This window comes from Myotis lucifugus, unplaced genomic scaffold, assembly GCF_000147115.1.
Source record: "Myotis lucifugus unplaced genomic scaffold, Myoluc2.0 scaffold_121, whole genome shotgun sequence".
Lineage (NCBI taxonomy): Eukaryota > Metazoa > Chordata > Mammalia > Chiroptera > Vespertilionidae > Myotis > Myotis lucifugus.
In genome coordinates, this window is record NW_005871169.1 from 1,719,982 (window position 1) to 1,738,950 (window position 18,969).

At 42.3% G+C, this 18,969-nt stretch overlaps 1 protein-coding gene across 6 annotated transcripts in view; it reads right to left on the reverse strand.

The window, feature by feature from the left end:
• Positions 1-14,486, reverse strand: part of CACNB2 (calcium voltage-gated channel auxiliary subunit beta 2) — a 349,621-nt gene extending 335,135 nt beyond the window's left edge. For 2 of the 6 annotated variants that reach the window (XM_023758070.1, XM_006093718.3), the window contains exons 1-2: positions 14,155-14,329; positions 5,545-5,637 (exon numbers count right to left, since the gene is read on the reverse strand). In XM_023758070.1, the coding sequence (XP_023613838.1) occupies positions 5,545-5,637; positions 14,155-14,277 (216 nt within the window). In that variant the 5' untranslated portion in view covers positions 14,278-14,329. Of the gene's footprint in view, positions 1-5,544; positions 5,638-13,759; positions 14,018-14,154 lie in introns of those variants that run through there. The other 4 variants (XM_023758071.1, XM_006093723.3, XM_006093714.3 and 1 more) reach the window with 3 other exon arrangements.
• Positions 14,487-18,969: the final 4,483 nt, after the last annotated feature.

Sequence of the window (18,969 nt, forward strand, 5' to 3'; positions counted from 1 at the left end):
CATGCAACCTTCTGTTAAGTATTTCGTTCATTCCATTCTGTCGTCTCACTTTGTATTCTGGAAGCCCTCAGAAGCAACAGGGTTATTTCATTACAACCACAACATATGTTGGTGAGCAAAATATCCAGAGCAGTCGCTGAGGAGTCTCCTGTGAGCCCCCCAAAATAATGGCACTTGAAAATTCCCCAAAGAATTATTGATTCCTAAGGCTCAACTTTCTGTGCAAAAGACACCAGGGTACAACAGGGAGACCCATAAAAATTATCTAGGGAAACAGCCTGTGAGTCCTGGCCATATATGGCAGAGCATAGAGTAGCCCTCAGATAACAGTATACTCTGAATGGAAGCTGCCATGCTGTGGAATCACCAACGTAGAGCAAACTGGCAGTCATCTCATTAGCATTTGGTGTTCACCTTAGGAATGCTGCCAGGTACATAAATGTAGCCAGGGAGAACACATATATATCTTTAAGAAACTTTAAAAAATTAAAACAGCGAGGGAAAGGGAGGGGAGGAGAGGGGAGGGGAGGGGAGGGGAGGGGAGGGGAGGGGAGGGGAGGGGAGAGGAGAGGAGAGGAGAGGAGAGGAGAGGAGAGGAGAGGAGAGGAGAGGAGAGGAGAGGAGAGGAGAGGAGAGGAGTAAGCAGGCTGATTAAACAGTTACAAACACCCCCTTTCCACCCTCCACAAGCTGCTTTAACTTTGATGACTAGTACTTATTTACAGATGTACATAGCTTTCCCTGACCTTGGCAGTATCAAAGAATTTATACAGTTAGCGGTTCTTGCACAACCTCTAGAAAAGAACAGCACGCATGTTCTATCCTTCGGTGCTAGGCAGGCCTTATTACTCCTGACCACCAATTTTTTGTCCAGTAAATCAATTTACTTGATTAGGTTCTGGTGCTAAAATAAACTGGTTCCCCTCCTTCTCTCCTTACCTACTTTTCAGACAACAGATGTCAGGAATTCTTTTCTCTTTTTAAAAATTTATTTTTAATGAAGTGGGAGGAAAGAGCTAACTTATATGAAAACTTAGTTATCTTAATAGATTATAAACTTATGCATGGAATTAAATGCAAAGGATTTTAAGAATGGTTGCTTTTGTCTGGCAAGTGTGTCTCAGTGGTTGAGTGTTGACCTATGAACCAGATCACTGTTCGATTAGGTCAGGGCACATGCCCAGGTTGCAGTCTCCATCCCCAGTAGGGGGCGTGCAGGAGGCAGCCAATTAATAATTCTCATCATTGATGGTTATTTTATCTCTCTCCCTCTCCCTTCCTCTCTGAAATCAATAAAAATATATTTTTAAAAGAGAGTGGTTGCTTTTCCACGTTTATTATTATGATAAATGAAGGTCTCTTATTGATATATCTGTTCATAACACAGAGCCAGAGTACAGAGTTCATATATAAGGATCTAAGACAACCTCAATATCTTAATTATCTCAATGATAATTCCATGGTCACCTTTTAGTACATAACTTATTTGAACAATAATCTTCATTAATTCTACCTAGGGTGCCTAGAAGTCATGTTTAACACTTTCTGCCCCTTAATAACTTAATATGCTGAAGTTGGATGCTGAATGTGCGCCTGACTTTACCCAGATTCACAGAGGATGGTTCACAGCCCATCGGCCTCTGTTGCATTTCAAAACCAACCAGTGTGATGTTGCAGGTGATTCAGACTTGAGTTCACATCCAAGTGGGGAAGAAAAAAAAAGACTTTCAGGATTAAAAAAAAAGAGTGTGTTTCTCTGACTTTTGTGGGAGAAAGGAAAAAAAAATAAAGACTCTTTCAATTCTTCTGATTGCCAATAAGAGTGGCACAGTATGCTGGGATGGTGACGCAACTTCTGATGAAAGCAGTAAAGGAATGTTTGATGCCGGTGTGTGTGTGTGTGTGTGTGTGTGTGTATGTGTGTGTGTGTGTGATTTTTCTCTTGGTTTGTTTTTAAATCATGAGGCCAAGGGAACATTTACAGTGCTAAAAACATCCTCACCTTTCTCTAAAGAAGAAAGTCAAAGGAAGACTAACTTTGTATGCATGCATCCTAAAAACACTGGTAGGAATCTTCCTCCGAGTCTTCCTTAGCTCGCTGGTTTGAACACGAATGCAGAGCAGTGCAGGCACACCTTGTCTTATTGTGCTTTGCTCTGCTGTGCCTCACAGATGTTGTGTTTCTTACATATTGAAGGCAAGACCCTCCACCAGAAAAAAACATTACAATTTGCTTTACTGCGGTGGTGCAGTGGTCTGGGCCTGAACTCGAAGTATCTCCAGGATGTACCTGCATACTGACACAAATTACTTGTTTAACAAAACATCTGCTTATGATAAAAAGAAAATACTTAAAAGGGGTTCTTTCAAATTCCTTCATATAACATATGCTTCTTGTTATTATCTACTGTGCATTTCTGCAAATAACTCTGATTAAACTATAATCTATTAAATATTTAACTGTGCCAATGGTAGTTGTTGCCTATTTTTAAACAGTAGCAAAATATGAATGCCATTTTAAAAAATATATTTTATTGATTTTTTACAGAGAGGAAGGAAGAGGGCTAGAGAGTTAGAAACAATGATGAGAGAGAAACATCGATCAGCTGCCTCCTGCACACTCCCTACTGGGGATGTGCCCACAACCAAGGTACATGCCCTTGACCGGAATCGAACCTGGGACCTTTCAGTCTGCAGGCTGACACTCTATCCACTGAGCAAAACTGGTTAGGGCATGAATGCCATTTTAACAGAACTGATATTCAATTACCAAAGTAAAATCCAGTATTGAACTCAGCCAAAGACACTGGTTTTCCTTCTGTGATAGAAGCAAGAAGGCACTTCAGGGTTCTTGATGCCTGTGTCCCCATTACCCAACATTCATGCCATGGCAAACACCTCATTCTACTGAGAGTCAAAGAGATGGGCCTTTAGGATAACGGTGTGTGTGCTTTTGTCTTCCTACATGCTCACATATGTTTTGGCAATATACACCTAAATTTACATTAAGTAATTTAACAGCTCTCTTTGTTAATTATAATTATTTCAAGCACAGTGTCTCACATACATCACCAAGAATGCATATCAAAAGAAAGTTATTATGAGGGAAAATACATTCCAGTTCATTTAAATGCAATGTGGCAGACCCTTCCAGCCTTTTGAATTAAGTTCTCAAAACTCCATGAAAGGAGAATTCACATTGAGTCAACTGGAAAAAGGGGTATGGAGACTGATTTTAAATGACATTTTTTACAGAGCTAAAATGAGCAATAATGAGCTCTATACTCTTTATTCCTATTTTCAATATCTTGCTCGCTTGAAACACAGCAGTTTTGCTTTCCATGCAGTTTCAACAAGCTGCTGTCGTTTTGCGTGGCTTAGCTACAGCAACGCCACACAAAACGACAAGCAGCTTACTTGTTTCTGCTTCAGGTCCTCTGATGTTCAGCCCTGAGAGGATGACTCAGAGTTGTGTATTCTAGCTCTCCAGGTTCAATCTCTTTGCCCCAGGGGCAGAATAAATATGGAAAAGGACTTAGGTAACTTTCCTTTAACAGACTCACCTAAGCTAAGTCACCACCTCCCCTGGCCCTTCTCTTGTGCTCAGGACCAAATGCAGAATTCTGCCCACGATGGCATCAGGCCGATGCACACACCTTCAGCTCATCTCACGTCCTTCTCAGCGCCACTGGAACTTGGCTCCAGGCTGGGCCTCGCTTGGCTTCAACTTCCTCTTTCTTTCTAAATGTTTCTTAGCAAAAACAAGCTCTGCTCCTTCTTAACTAACTCCTTTTCTAAAAACTGAAACAATTCCCCGTTGGCACAGACCGGAACCAAAACGTTGCCAGTTGCCTGTAAATCATTCAGACATACCTTTGGTGACCCTGATGTTGCAAGCAGGAACTGGTGGCCGAAGAGGGATCATCCCCGACTGCGTAAGGAGGCAGCAACCAGCCAAGGACAGAAGCCCCACGGAAACAGCAGGTGAGCAAGTTTAAGCCTAATGGCTGATAACCAACCGGGGGAGAACCGTGGGGAAGGGACACAGGAAGCACAAGGGGAAAGCGGCTTTCCTTCCAAAAGAAATGGAGCAGCTTTTCCAGGTGACGACCACTATTTGGGGAGCGAGCTGTCACTGACAAGAGATTATTGATGAGCACACCAACCAGAACTGGCGTTCTTCCTCTAGTAATTAAAGTCCTGTTACCATAGATATAAATTTCAGGGGACAATTCCAAAGTGCTTAGCAGGAATACACCACATGTTTATCTGAAATAAAGGCTACATCTCCAAGGGCAGTTTAAATCATGTCACAACAATATCTCATGTTCTATTTAACCTCAGTAGCCTCAACCATATCAAGACCAAGAACAAGTTTCTCTTTTATAATCCAAATGCCAAGTGGGAAGCAGAAGACAACTCAAGCTAAAGAAACACCAGTATCCCAACTTCATAGGTGGTATCATGGATGCTCACTGCCTGCCCCATCCCTGAAAAAAAAAAACCACCTCCAAAACCTGCAATCCTTTCTGCTTGAGTTCACTCCTCCTGTTAGGAAGAAATCCTTTGTAAGGAATTTTACATTTGTCTTTTGCCAACTTGCAGGAAAGAGTGTAATTATTACAGTCTCACTTAAAATTTAAGTATTTTAATTATGACAAAAACAGCACACTTTTCACTTCAACTAAAAGTAAATACAATAATACCATACAAATCTTAAGGATTCTAGTTGCAGGAACCATGCCAGACGCCGAAAGCCAAGGCCTTGTTGCTACTACGCTGGAGTGGCCAAGGCCACTCTGAACATGGGAATCTTAATCAGAATGTTCAAAGCTAAGATACCATAAGCAGGTGCAAGGTCACAGCGATCTCACAGTATACTGCGCATGCGTGCCTTGCTGTAGCCAAAATGATTGATATAACTATTGGCACGAAGCCCCTTTCGTCTAAGTAGTATAATACGTCACTGACCAGCCAGTGTAGAATGCTGCTGCGATGGGAAGGAGGAAAGGCTGGAGAGAGGGGAGAGGCCAGAGAGGCAAGAATGGAGAGCTCAGGTGCCGCTATGATGTGAGGCAGTGAGTCTAGGGGCAGTGTGTGGCTGCTCAAATAATAACTGTGGGTACAGAAGATATTGCTGCTTTTATGGGAAAGATGTACTTGTTATCAGCTGGTGTGCAGGTGCCTGTTTTATAGGCTGCTTAAGGAACTGTTTTGTCTAATGGCAATGGCCGCTGGCTTCCACAATAAAGACGCATTCTTATACACCCACAACTTCTCATGGCCTCTCTGTCTACCATCCGGCATCCACGAAGTTCCAGCCCCTGGCAGAGGGGCTCAGCCCTGACAGTTAGTGCAATGGGCAGGGTTTGAGAAGGAACCTGCCCTGACAATTGGCATAGTTGTTAGTAGGATTCAGAAGAATATTTAGAACTCAGAACAGCTGTGTTCTTGCTGCTCTGACAATAGTATAAAGCCAGCCTTAAAGAAAACAAAATTCATTTAAATATACTTCTCCAAACCATAAATTTAAGAGCTCCTTACCTGACGAACAAAACTATTTGAGGTAGTGTCAGATGACGTGCTCCCATCGGATCCTTTAAATCTGTTTTTCCTTCTAGCTCCTTTTCCATATGACTAAAAAAAAGAGAAAAATGAGATTACCATTAGACCCTCTCACAGGAACCTAGGCCTAGGTCTAGAAAATGTCAAAGACCAAAACACATAATGACTTGCCATCATGTGAACATTATTGAAAAGTTATTATTGGAGGAATCACAAATCACTGAATATATAGGGAAGAAAATTGTTTAGACAAGGACAATAACTGGTGAATTAAACAATTTATGCTGTTAGCATATCGGCTGTCAAGAGGCAAAAGCCACTAAAGATGAAGCCTTTAAAAATAAGTAATTAAGTGCAGGAAGGCCTGGGGCAGCAGAAGTAACTGGGAGAGGAAAGGCAACTTGTCAAAACTCTCAGAGAGCAAGAAAGCAATAGATTCATGCATAATGCAATGTTGCTGCGAGCAGTGCCCAGCATCCATTTTTCTGCTTCTTTTCATGCTTTAATTGATAATTCCATAGGGACTCTTTTATTGGAGTGGTACTTGCAAGAAATGCATATGGTGGCTGGAGAACATTCTGCAATATGAATTCTGATTGCCTTTAAATTTATATATGTAGGTCTACATGAAGCATGAATGAAGCATGGTGTTGTTCCTAATACTCTTCTATGGTTGTAGAGATGTTGAAATAGCTATATATGTGCTAGTGAAGCACATGAAATTAAAATACTTTATAAAATGTTCTGGCCCATGGTTGTAGTGTTTGAATGCTATGTGAAAGTTTTGCTTTTTAATTACTTAGTGATTTTCTGGAAAAGGCAAGAAAAATAAATTTTATGAAATCATAGTAATGAAAAATTAAGTATATAAGAACAGGACATTAAAGGTAGGACAATTTGTTTCAATAACAAGATTGGGCCAAACACAGACATATACAAATGAACTTGCTTTTACTACTCTATCTACAGTTTACACTGAGAGCACTAAGAATAAACTATGCATCAATCTATGTTTAATTCTAGGCACAGATAGTTATTGTGAATACTGAACATTAAAATATAAGTGAAAAATAGCTCATCACAGATCAAGTTACGTTGAATACTGAACATTAAGATATAAGTGAAAAATAGCTCACCACTGAGATTTACAGTCACATGCACATAGGTTGGGATCCTTGAATATATTTCCTAACCTGTCCAAGCATTAGTCTTCTCTGCCTTAAAATGGGGACAGTATTACTCACCTGACAGTTATTTTAAATATTAAATGAAATAACATATTTTATAGCATTTAGTATAATACTGGAACATATAATATATTTTTAAAAAACCCAATACCCACATTAGGGCTGGAAGGATGGGGGGAAATTGGGCTAAAATATATAATATGGTTCAAATGATTAGGCTCACAGAGACCTCATTAGATTATCAGAATTTACAAAATTTACTTTTTCAAAATGACCATGTTCTGGTTTTGAAAATCCTGCTTTGTTATATTTTACATATTCATATGGTTTTCATTAAAATGGAAATATGAACCATAATATACGTAGCACTTAGGCAAGCTGAAATCCATTACAGTACAAACATTTGTGTTATGAGTAATTTAGATGCATTTGCAATCAGAGAGAGGGTGGTATAATCTTAAAGCAAAAATCTTTCTTAAATATATTTGTTCTCTTCCAAGTATCTAAGGGATTTATATAATACAAATGTGTTTCCATGGCATTTAATTAACTCTCAACTTCATAAAAGGAAAGATCATCTAGGCTGGGCTTTCATAATGTATTATACAAGGTTCTCCTCACTTCGCAGCTTATTCTTCTTACTTGTGTAAACATTATTCCGTAAACTGTTGAAAAATAACATTCTTTCAACAATGTTCTTCCTTTTCCAATTATTATGTAAAGGTTTGGACAGAAGTGTCTTCCAAGGCCTAAGAATGTTAAAATAAAGTATGAAAATTTCCTTAAAATTAAAAAATGTACATTATTCCTTTGAAAAAATACATATGACCTAGCAAGCATTTTTGAACCTAACATATGTCTTTGGGGGTGGGGGGGATGAATATATGTTAAATATACTATTTTTTCCCCGAGGAGCATAAATCATCTTTGAGAGCTAAGATCAAATATAATCCCATCCCATTATCATGTGGCCTTCCAGTACCATGTTGAATTGGGTGAAAAGAGCGTCTTTGAGATTCTATGGTCATATGTTTCAGACTTTTCATGATAAATACACTTTACTAGTCAGCTGCTTCGGTGTGTAAGCCTTTTCGTGGCTGTTCACAATTGCACAACAGGCACTGTGAGACCACAGCGTATTTAAGACATTCAGTCACAGGGGAGGCTGCAGTTCTCTGCAAGAAATCAAGTGCATTTTTAAAAACCACATTAATTTTTCTAGGCCCCTGGGGATACTGTTCATAAACATTATTTCAGGTGTATTTAGCTACCCATGTAATGTATTTACATTGGATTATCACAAATTTCAATGGTACGAATATACAGTTTGCACACTAAAAGAAAAAGGCCATAGTATATTGAATCGTTTGCAAACTAGTGATAGTTTTTAGAAAGATAGCATCCTTCAATTACATTTATGAAAGATGATTTATTCAAATTATTAACTTGTTCATGCCCTAACAGTGTTACAGCAAATTCCTATTCATTATAGATCACATTTATCAAAAGCCCAAATAAATAGAAATGCTTAATTATACCTCTATTTTGCTCTTTTACTAATTTCAGTAGTAATTTCTGATCTATACCTCCTCTTTTATTTTTAACTGTAGAGTGACTATTCAGTGACTGGTTATTTTTTATGATAATATCAGGATTTGGAAAAAAGAATTGAAGCATCATCTGGAATACAAGTGAATGTTTCTGGTATTGACATGGTTTGATGGTCCATGTTTATGTGCTGTAAAAATGTTAGTGAAAATTTATACTGCCATTAAAAATGAAGTTTTCTTTAATCCAAAGCATATTTAAAGTTAGGTCCATCTTACTGAAATGATTTGTGTTTTTAGTTGCTCTAAATCTTTGAAAATAAGGATTAGAATGGAACATCTGAAGAAAACCTTTTTAAAGTAAAGGCCAAATCTCCCCTAAATGGAAAAAGACAGGAAAGAAGTATAGTTTTCCTAGTTAAGGGGCTATTTCAAGTGCAGCTACTTTTATGACCAATGTTTTTTGGTGGTTTTTTTTTAGTAGTTTTTAGCAATACCAATATATGAACACCTGATATACAGGTAACAATCAGATCACCCAGGTTTCAAGAAGTAAACGGGAAAGAGAAAGGGGTTTGGCCAGAGTGCAGAGTGTAACCCATAATACTCTCTGTCCCCGACACATGCAGACCCCTATGGCTTTCTTGGAACACAGTCTAAAAAGTCAGTAATTTTCATTCATTGCTTATTAGTTATATGCAGCTCAATAAAAATAAATTGTCACCATAGCAAAAAGCAAAAAAGAAAACCGTATCTTTAAATTTCTTTACTTCTCCTAAAATATCAACTAAGCCAGCAGTTCTCAACCTGTGGGTTGCGACGCCTTTGGGGGGTCGAACGACCCTTTCACAGGGGTCGCCTAAATACATCCTGCATATCAGATATTTACATTACGATTCATAACAGTAGCAAAATTACAGTTATGAAGTAGCAACAAAATAATTTTATGGTTGGGGGTCACCACAACATGAGGAACTGTATTAAAGGGTCTCGGCATTAGGAAGGTTGAGAACCACTGAACTAAGCTAAGATTTCAGAAACTAAAAAAAATAAAAATAAAATTTCACCAGTACATAAATGATGTATTAAAAGATATCCAACATTCATCATGTAAATGAATGTCTTTGTTGATACTAAATACTTTTAAAACTAAACTGGAGTCTCAAAATCAGCAATTAAATGCTCACATTTCTACAAGCAATTGAAATCAAATTTCTGTATGACCAACGTAGACAGCAGTAGTTAATGGTACAAGTTGCCTATTAAGTGGAGATTTCAGCACAGCTGTACACAAAAAGTTGGCCTGGCAGCGCCTGGGGGCGGCTTTGAGAAGGATGTCGCTTCTGTGCTTGATGGATATGGTAACAATTCTCCTACCTGAGCATAATGCTGAGGCCCAAAATTGGTTTTATCCCTCTTGGTTAGCATTCTTTGATAGTTATCCCTTTGAACTGATGACTTTCCTCATCTTACGGTCCATAGCAAACAAACCAAAACTATCCATAGAGGAATCAGACATGAAATCTCATTTACCAATAGCTTAGTATCAATGACGTTGTTAGATCCTTTACTAGGAGAGAAGTTTAACTCCCTAGAACGAGGGAAACACAAGTTGTTTTCTATATGGATCAGTTTACACAAAAGCATAAAGGAATCAGGAGGCAGCGTAGGTAGAGCTCTTTTTAGGGCCTGGCAGGTAGAAAAGGGAAGAGGGGCCAGGTCAGGAAACAGAGAAATGCCCAGTGGAGAGGTGCAGGGGCAGGGAGGGTGGGAGCAGGCCAGGGCCCAATCTTGCCCTCGTCACAATCTACCTCCAGCCAAGCTTGGAAAGAACTCTAAGGCAGACTCAGTGACTGAAGTGGTATCACAATTCATCTTAACTCCCTGTAATTGTGAAAGTAAGTATACTATTTGCAGGATATAGATATGTCTCACAGTTACAAAATTAAAGAGTGCCACCACGCCCTACAGGGTTAACATATTTTGCTCAGTCTTTTTGAAAAGACCAAGGCTACATTCTGTATAATTCAAAAGAATTAAATGCAGCAACAGGTAAACTAAGTCTTTACATAAAAAGAAAAACATGAAACTACAAAATCAACTAAACCTCCAATCACCCAAATAGTCAGATATTATATTTCACATTTTAAAACACACTCAGAAAGTCTGATCGGCATGCTTCTAAATCTCGCCCTTGCAACAGCAGAACAAAAATGCCATTCAAGAGAAAACTGGCTGGGCTTAGGAGGGAAGGCTTTAGCAAAACATAAAACACAGGACCCATGACCATTATATTTGGAGACTGCAAAAGACTGTTAGACCTCAGAATGTTTCTGGAAAACGGTATTGACCTGGTTCAAGAGCCCCAGGAGAATGGCGGCTGCTCCAGCTCCTTGAATCAGGATGTTGCCATTACCGGCCTGCATTACTACAACATGCTTGAAAAGCATCTGGCCAACTCCGCTGGGGTGGACCCAGCTGGGTTCTGTTGCTAGGAGCAAAACAAACAGGCCCTCTGGTTACTGTCTGTTCATTTTCAGGTGTGACTGGAGGTGCCAGCTACAATCTCTTTGAGGCCTAACGTGCTGAGCTACTACTCTGGTTTCTCATCTACTTCCTCCTCCATAGCCATTCAATTCTCAATCCCTTTCAGGTACTGTCCGTCCACCCAGCCTGCTTACATGATTTATTCAACTCCCCGGAGAATTATCATTCTTTAGAATAATGCTGTCCAATAGAAATATAACACAAGCCGTCCAACAGAACTATAATACATGCCACATGGGTACTTGCAATGTTCTAGCAGCCACATTAAAAAGGTAAATGGCAACAGGTGAAATTAGTTGTAATAATGTATTTTATTTCATTCAACATATACAAAATATTATCATTGCAACGTGTAACCAATATAAAAATCATTAACAAGATGTTGAATGGTCCTTATTTTATATTAAATCTCTAAAGTCCGGTGTGTATTTTCCATGTATGGCACTTCTCAGTTCTGAGGAGCCACAGTTCCAGTGCTAGGAAATCACATGTGGCCAGGGGCTACTGTAGTGGACAGCACAGATTTGGGGCGTGGGAGGGGGAGTCCTAAATTAGCACCTTGACTTTGAAGGTCAACTGCAGCCAAGTGTGCAGTGAAACGGCAACAAGTTACCTAAAAAGCGATGCCATTTGCTTACATCAGAACCTTCAAGGACTTGCAGTTAGACTGCCACTCCATCTATCCGTTTTGTTTGTGCTGGAGGGAGGGGGGTTGGAATGTATGGAGCTGCCCACTCCCCAAGGAGGATTCCATAAAAACAGAATAAGAGCAGAGTGTGTGGCTCTACATATCTTGCTTTGCTCATATAGAACTTGCAATATAACCTAGAGGTGAAATAGAAAGGATTCTTAAAAACAACGATGGCTTCGAGGTGCCATTGGTAAAGAAAATTCCCTTTCTGAGTAGAATGACAATTACTTGGTGTCACGAAAAGGGGGGTGCTCCTGAGACAGCTCTTTTCCTCCCTCCCTTACTGCTGGCCTGTCCAGAGAGATGGAAGAGATGCCTTTGCCAACTCCTCACAGCCCTATGATGCCATGATTTATTAGATAGAAAATAAACAAAGGCAGTGTTTCCCTCAGATAATGGATGTGCTATGGACACAATTCCAGGAAAACTGCTTTCATTTTTGCAAGGTAGAGAAAGCAAGGAGATGGATGCTGGTGAAGCTGAATATTTATACCTGTTACATGCATTTAATATCCATGCCTCTCTTTCTCCTCCCTCTCACGTATCTATGCAATTGCTTGATTGCATGAGTCTTTGCAATGTCTCGTGCATGGATCTGTCATTTCCATTATCCTTTCCTTTCTTTAGTTTAGCCTAGTACTTCTTGTCCAAACTGTTCTATCCATCTCCCTTCGGGTAGCCCCACCTCTGGACTCCTCAGACTCAAAATTATCTTCTAGAACCTTCCCAGGTGACTCTTTGGAATGAGCTATTACATGGCTCCGTCCCTGAGTCCCAGCCATGGCTCTTTATTATTTAATACACTGCAGGTTTCAAAGCCTCTAAAATGTGGGCTCCAATTGCCTTGTCAGTCTTATGCCTAAGTCTGCCCTATCTGTAACTTTCCACACTCTTTTCAAACTAGGGATTATAAATGTCTGCTTTAAGGCTTCTAACTTCTGCGACTTTGCTTCCTATATAGTTAGTTCCCTACCTTCTCTCTGAAAATTCCTGTTGAAATCTAACCCGCCCGAGAAGTCTCTTCCCAAAGGCCACCTCTTCTATGACGTCCTTATCGGTTACTCCAAGTGGAGTATTTGCGATCTTTAGTGCTGGGCAACCACAGAAGATGCAGGCTTCTCTTATAGTCCCAAGCCATACTCACCACACATCTGTCATACTTGCAGCTACCAGGATGTCACTTATTTTGAAGGCAGAAATTTGCATCTGAATTATTTCCACATTGCAGCTACACAAGAAATATTTGTTGACTTACTTTTTAAACTATCTGTTTAGCTAGATAAATCTCTACATAAATGAGTATCTCTTATCTGAATGCAGTCACGATTTCTATCAGCCCTAACTTTGATCTTCAGAAATTCAGGAACTCTATTTTTATCAGGAGAATAAAAACTTAAAAAAAATCCTTGAAGGGAGATCAAAGAGAAAAGAAGGTCTGACAGTTCTTTTCTCTATCAATATTCAAGACCTTCCTCCTGGAATCTGTCCTGGAGGGCTCTGAGAACATTTCTCACTCTCATCTGACCTGTAAGTGACAGGATAAAACCAGGAGTCTGGAACAAAGACTCCGGTCCTCTGGCTGAGGCTAGATGTTCGTGCAGGTGGTTAGTTACACGTGCCCACTCTGGACAGCCAAACAGCCCTCGCATCACTGGCCCAGTGGCCCGCAGCTAGGAGTCTTAGGTCATGTCCCTGCTGGGATAGAAGTTGAGAGACTCCTCACCGCTGAGATCTGGAGGTGTCTGTAATCCACACCGTACCTGCCAAGCCTTACGTAAAAGCCACCTTCTCGGTACCCAACGCCTACAACTGACATCTCCTATTTCACAACAGCAGCAGCACACCGGAATTTTCCCAGAAACCACGAATGCTCATCGGAGGAAAAGGTGGTCCTGAAACTCTCTAACATAGCTAACATTTCGGGGGTGGGGGGGGTGGGGGATGGAAACATAAAAACTTTCACGGCCCCCAGCTCGCTCTCTTCTTAAAGGAAAGGAACGAGGGGTCTGGGCAAACCCGGGCACAGGCGGAGAGGGGAGCCGAGCTGTCAGGCAGCACAGCGCCCCAGGTGAGGAGGGCGGCGGGGCTGCGCCCGGGAGTCCGGGGCCCGCTCCCACCGCGCCACCCGCCCCGCTCCCTCCCAGCGCAGAGCTCGCCCCGAAGGGCCGGCGTGGGAGCCGGAGCCTCGGGAAGCGGGGCCCCTCCCGCCCACCCGGACTCACGATCTTGAGCAGGTCCAGTCCGCTCGCCTGGTTCATGTCTCCCCCATGTGCCTCTCCCGGGAAGGGGCGAGGAGGGCAGACCTGAGCGGCCCGGGGGCGGCCTGGGGAGACCGGGAGGTCCCCCCCGCCCCTTCCCACTGGTTTTTCGTCAGCCAAGAAAAAAATGGAAGCCGGGGAAGAGCCGGGGCCAGGCGAACAGGGGGTAGGGTCACCGGCGCCAGGAGAGGAGAGCGGGTGGCACAGGGCGAGGGAGGAAGGAGGAGGGGGCGGCGGGGACCCAGGCAGGAGGGAGCGGCGCGGCGAGGGCTCCCGGGGGAGGAGGCGCGGACGGTCGGAGCTCCGCGCCCGGCGGCTCACAAAGGAAGGCGAAGGCGAAGGCGCGGCGCTGTCGCTACCTGTGCCGCCGCCGCTCCGAGCGCCCCCGCGGGCGCCGCGCTCTCCAGCACGTCCATCCGCAGCTCCTGCGCCACCGCCGCCGCCGCCGAGGGAGGCGACTTGGACATGTCGCGCTGGACCATTGGCGAAAAGTCGGCTCCGGCAGCCTCCTCCGGCCGCTCGCGGCGGGTCCCCTCCTCCCTCCCCGCCGCCCGGGGCTGGCGCCGCGCTCGCTCGCCCGCCGGCCGTCAGCGCGCGGGACGGGGCTGGGCCATCGGGAAGAGCGACGCGCGGGGGAGCCGGGAGGTGGCGGCGGAGAGGGGCGCCTCCGCCATCGGCCGGGCCGGGCTGAGCGCGCCCAGAGCGGCGGCGCGGGGGACAGTCCTCGCCAAGAGGGAGGGCGCGGGCGGGCGGAGAGCGGCCCAGGGGGAGGCGCGTCGGGAAAGCGAGAGTGACACGGCGGCGAGAGGCAGAAAGTTCCCCGCGGGAGGCGCGGCCGCGTGGGTCCGGCTCGGCCGCTGCGCGTCGCCATGGCACGCGCGCTGGAAAGTTTTCAAAGCCACGAAAGCGAGGCCTGGCACCCGGGAGCCGCCTTCCTCGGACGTCCGGGCTCCCCTCCCTGGGCTCCCACACCGCCTCCCGGGGACCCCACGAGCCTGCGGGAGGGAACAGGTCCCCGCACAGACCCGGAGGCTCTGTTCCTAAAGCGAATGTCAGAGATCCGTGAAGGCCTCGGGCGGCCCGGAGTCCAATGTTCACAAAGAACATCACCGGCCAGCAGTGGAAGGTGCTTGGGGATGGCGGTACCGGGAGGCAGGAGAAGCCCGCGCTGCTGACCTGAGGCTCGCGGGCCCCCTGCAAGCTGCAGCTGGCCTGGGCTAGGAGGTCCACGTCCACCACTTGCAAACCCCAGCCCCAAGCCTTTCCATGATCACTCTCGCTTCTTTTCATCTTTGCAGAATTGCACCACTGGCTTCCAGAACTGGACTTTTCCTGTAGAGTTGAGAAGTCTTAGTATCACAGTTTGGACAAAATAAGCACTTCCTTAAGATCCCGAGCTCTTGATAAGAAAGTAGTGGCCATGGCAAGAAAGTTTCATTTAGAGCATTGCATTCAGATTTTTCTAATTTAACACTCTTTTTTTTTTCTTAAAGGATGCCTCTTATCGCAACAGCTTTTATTACAGTGAGGCTCTCTGTAGAACAAGTTTTCTAGGCATCAGCATTGTTTTGTAACAGTACAATGTTGTATATGAAATGTACATATAGAAATTTGCTACAGCCGAAACCGGTTTGGCTCAGTGGATAGAGCGTCGGCCTGCGGACTGAAAGGTCCCAGGTTCGATACCGGTCAAGGGCATGTACCTGGGTTGCGGGCACATCCCCGTGGGAGGTGTGCAGGAGGCAGCTGATCGATGGTTCTCTCTCATCGATGTTTCTAACTCTCTGTCTCTCTCCCTTCCTCTCTGTAAAAAATCAATAAATATATTTTTTAAAAAAAGAAATTTGCTACAATAGTCTTCAACTATCCTTTACATGTTGCTGTGGCATATTAAAGTATTATAGTGTACAGTACTTGTTCTTCTCAAAATAAACGTAGATATTTTAAACCTATCTCTATCATGCCCTGATTTGAGTCAGGATTAAAGAATGGGTCTTGGTCTGGGTAAAGATTTAGGCATGTCCCAAGTGTCATTGAGTTCCTCATCTTTGGTATTAAAATTGTCATTTTCATTTAAATTTTACTGAATGATAAATAGAAGCACTGACAATGGGCATAATAATATGAGCAATAATGTCAATAGAGTAACATTTTGAAAAGCAAGAGACTGGGAATCCGGGAGACTGTTGGTCAGAATGTGAATAGGGGCCAGCCTGAAAGGGGGAGGCACACTGCTTTGCAGGCCGTGGTTGGGAGCTCCCCCAACACCCTGGCTAAGATTTGTTTAAAAAAAACCAACCATTTATCACAATCAGCAGTGCTTTTATATATGTGTATGTGTGTATATATATGCGCATATGTATATACATATATATATACTAGTATATATATATGCATGTTTGTATTATGAAAGTGGTAAAGAAATTGTGTTTAAAGTTTTGGAGTTATAGCCTATTTTAGCTCCATGATCTGCTGATGATATTACTCTTCTAGGTCTGTTCGTTTGATGGAACTGTTCAGTTTTCTTGAGAGACTGTTTAAATCGCAGGGATAACAGTACCTCCAGTTTTAGATGAGCTCTGTGTGGGTCGGAGGCACGCCCATTCAGCAGGACACATTCAGAATCTGACATGTTGCCCTGAGTTCTTTCAATATTCATCCAATAAAGCATATGTCAAGCTTCCATTGTGTGCCATTGGAGGAGCACAGACAACAAAGACCAGGAAACTTGGAGTTTACCGTCTAGTAAGTAAGCACTTGGAAACCAATTAATGCAAACTTGATGAGTGGATTAATTAATACAAACATGGAGAAGAACAAATTCTAACATGGTTTTAGAAAACACCATAAAACTGAAGTGTTTTCCCATGACAGTGTGATTTACTATAGTATACTGAAGTATCTGCGCATTCACTTTCAATTATGACCATTTAGGAAATAAAATTTTATCTTTCACCAGACTTTAAAAGACACCACAAAATAGCAAAACAACTTTGAAAATAATTTTTAATAATGCTTACACATATAGACAAAGGAAAAGTAAAGTCTGAATTAAGTGTTCAAAGGCGATTATTTTATATTCATTTTCATGTAATTTATGATACTGAACTCTTTGTTTTAGTTTCTGCCACTAGACAGAATTCCTTGGGGATGGTGTTTGTGTCTTATTCATCTTAGTACCCCCGGCATTGAGCATGGTATCTGACATTTAGATACCACGGAGGATGAAAATACCTGTGGCATGAATGAATGCATAAATGAATGATCTGTCTTCATGTGTCTTAAAATATAGCATACAGCTTTGCAAGTTTTAATATACAAAGACATTTACCTAATTCTTACTCCCATGAGAGCATTATATTAATTCTTTATAACCTGTGTTAATTCAATTAGCACATATTGAACACTAACACATTATAATGTACCCGTTCAGACTCCAGGCTGGCTTGTAAAAGGTTTCAAATAAACGCTAACATTATGTTACCCCTACCTGAAACAGGCAACAATGTCAGAAGAAACATAGAAGGCAAAAGGCTTGAGAAACTTATCATGGGTGCCTTCTATCATGGTCAGTTTTTTCTGTTGTTGTTTGTTTGTGGTTTTTATTAGCATCCCTTGACTTGTGCAGTTTCTAAAAGCCGCAGACGGCAGCTAAACTTTGACAAGTAAAGCCTAATTCTTTTCAACATTAAAAGTTATGCAGATGCACTCCAGCAATGCAATAATGGACCTGCAATCCTCAGCAGAGGCATTCGAATGCAGATGACTAATTTGTTCAAGCTGTCTGTGAACTTCAGTGTGCTCATTAGTCGTAATGGACAGACATATTCTGGGCATTACTAATGCTTTGAAATGAGAACAGGGACTGGTAAGAAACACTGGCCAAGGAAGCCAGAAGTTTAAGAGTTAGGTTTTTTTGGGTTCCCTGTAAGTGGAAGAAACAGTGATTATAATTACTCCTCTCCTGCTTGTGGATTTGTGACTAGGTTTCAAACCTTGGAGTAAGAGCTCTTTAGGAACAGATTTACACCATGTGTGATTTTTTCATTTTACTTAGTAAATCATATTTCACCTCATTTGCAGTTCTGGATCTCTGCCATTATTGCTAGCATTTCCATAAGGATATACCTGTATTGGCCACTGGCCTAACTTGGTAGCATTCCACCAAGTTACACATTTGTCTTTTGTAAACTTACACTATAAAATGAATGACCTAAATTACAAATTGCTATTTAAAAGCATATAAAGATGCAAGCAAATACCGCATAAGAGGGTTTTGTGTGTGCATGTGTGTAGTAAAGATTACAAGTGAAATGTGCAAGTGGTCAGGGAATGCTTAATTTCACTTCCAAAGAAAAGGCTTCATAGAAATAAGATTTCATGAGTTCTTGTAACTACCCAGGAGTCAGAGCTCTGAAATATATGGTACTGTAGAGCACTTTTTACTTTTTAAAAGACATTCACATGTTATTTCTCATCCAAACCCTATTAGAACTATATCAACTGGTACTTTTGTTTACATACAAGGTGCCGGGCTTTATGCTAAGGATTTATATACATTGTCTCATCTATAAAATAGATATTACTATTCCCTCTATTAGTTAGTATGAGCCCAAATGCTGTAACAAGCAAACCCTAAGTATTTAGTGGATCAAAGAACAAGAAATGTATTCCTTTGACGCTGGGGTCATTCACCAGCAGAAGGGACTGTGATTCATGCTGACGTTTGGAAACCAAGTCTCAAGTGACTATCATCTCCAAAATGTGGCTCCCAATGTCACCGTGTGTTCTTACCGGCGTTTGTCAGAAGAGAGAGAAGGATGATGGGGGAAATGTTGTAGTAGTCGGCGGAGCTTGTGAGTTTTTATTGGCCAAGCTTGGAGGAGGCATACATCTCTTCCACTTACATTTTATTGGATAGAACTCTGTCACATGAAAAACCTGCAAGCCATGCTGAGAAATATAGTGCAGCAATGTGCCTTAGGAAGAAACAGAGTGGGTTTTGGAGAACAACGAGCAGAAACTGACTTCACCGAGCCTGAACAGCTGACAAGTGGCAGGACTTAACCACACATCTTTGAAACCCAAGCTTGAAGACTCATTTTCAATTCAACACAGCTGCCTGTCTGATGTACTTCAAGAGCTTCTGGCCTCACAGGTTAAAACTGGGTTTT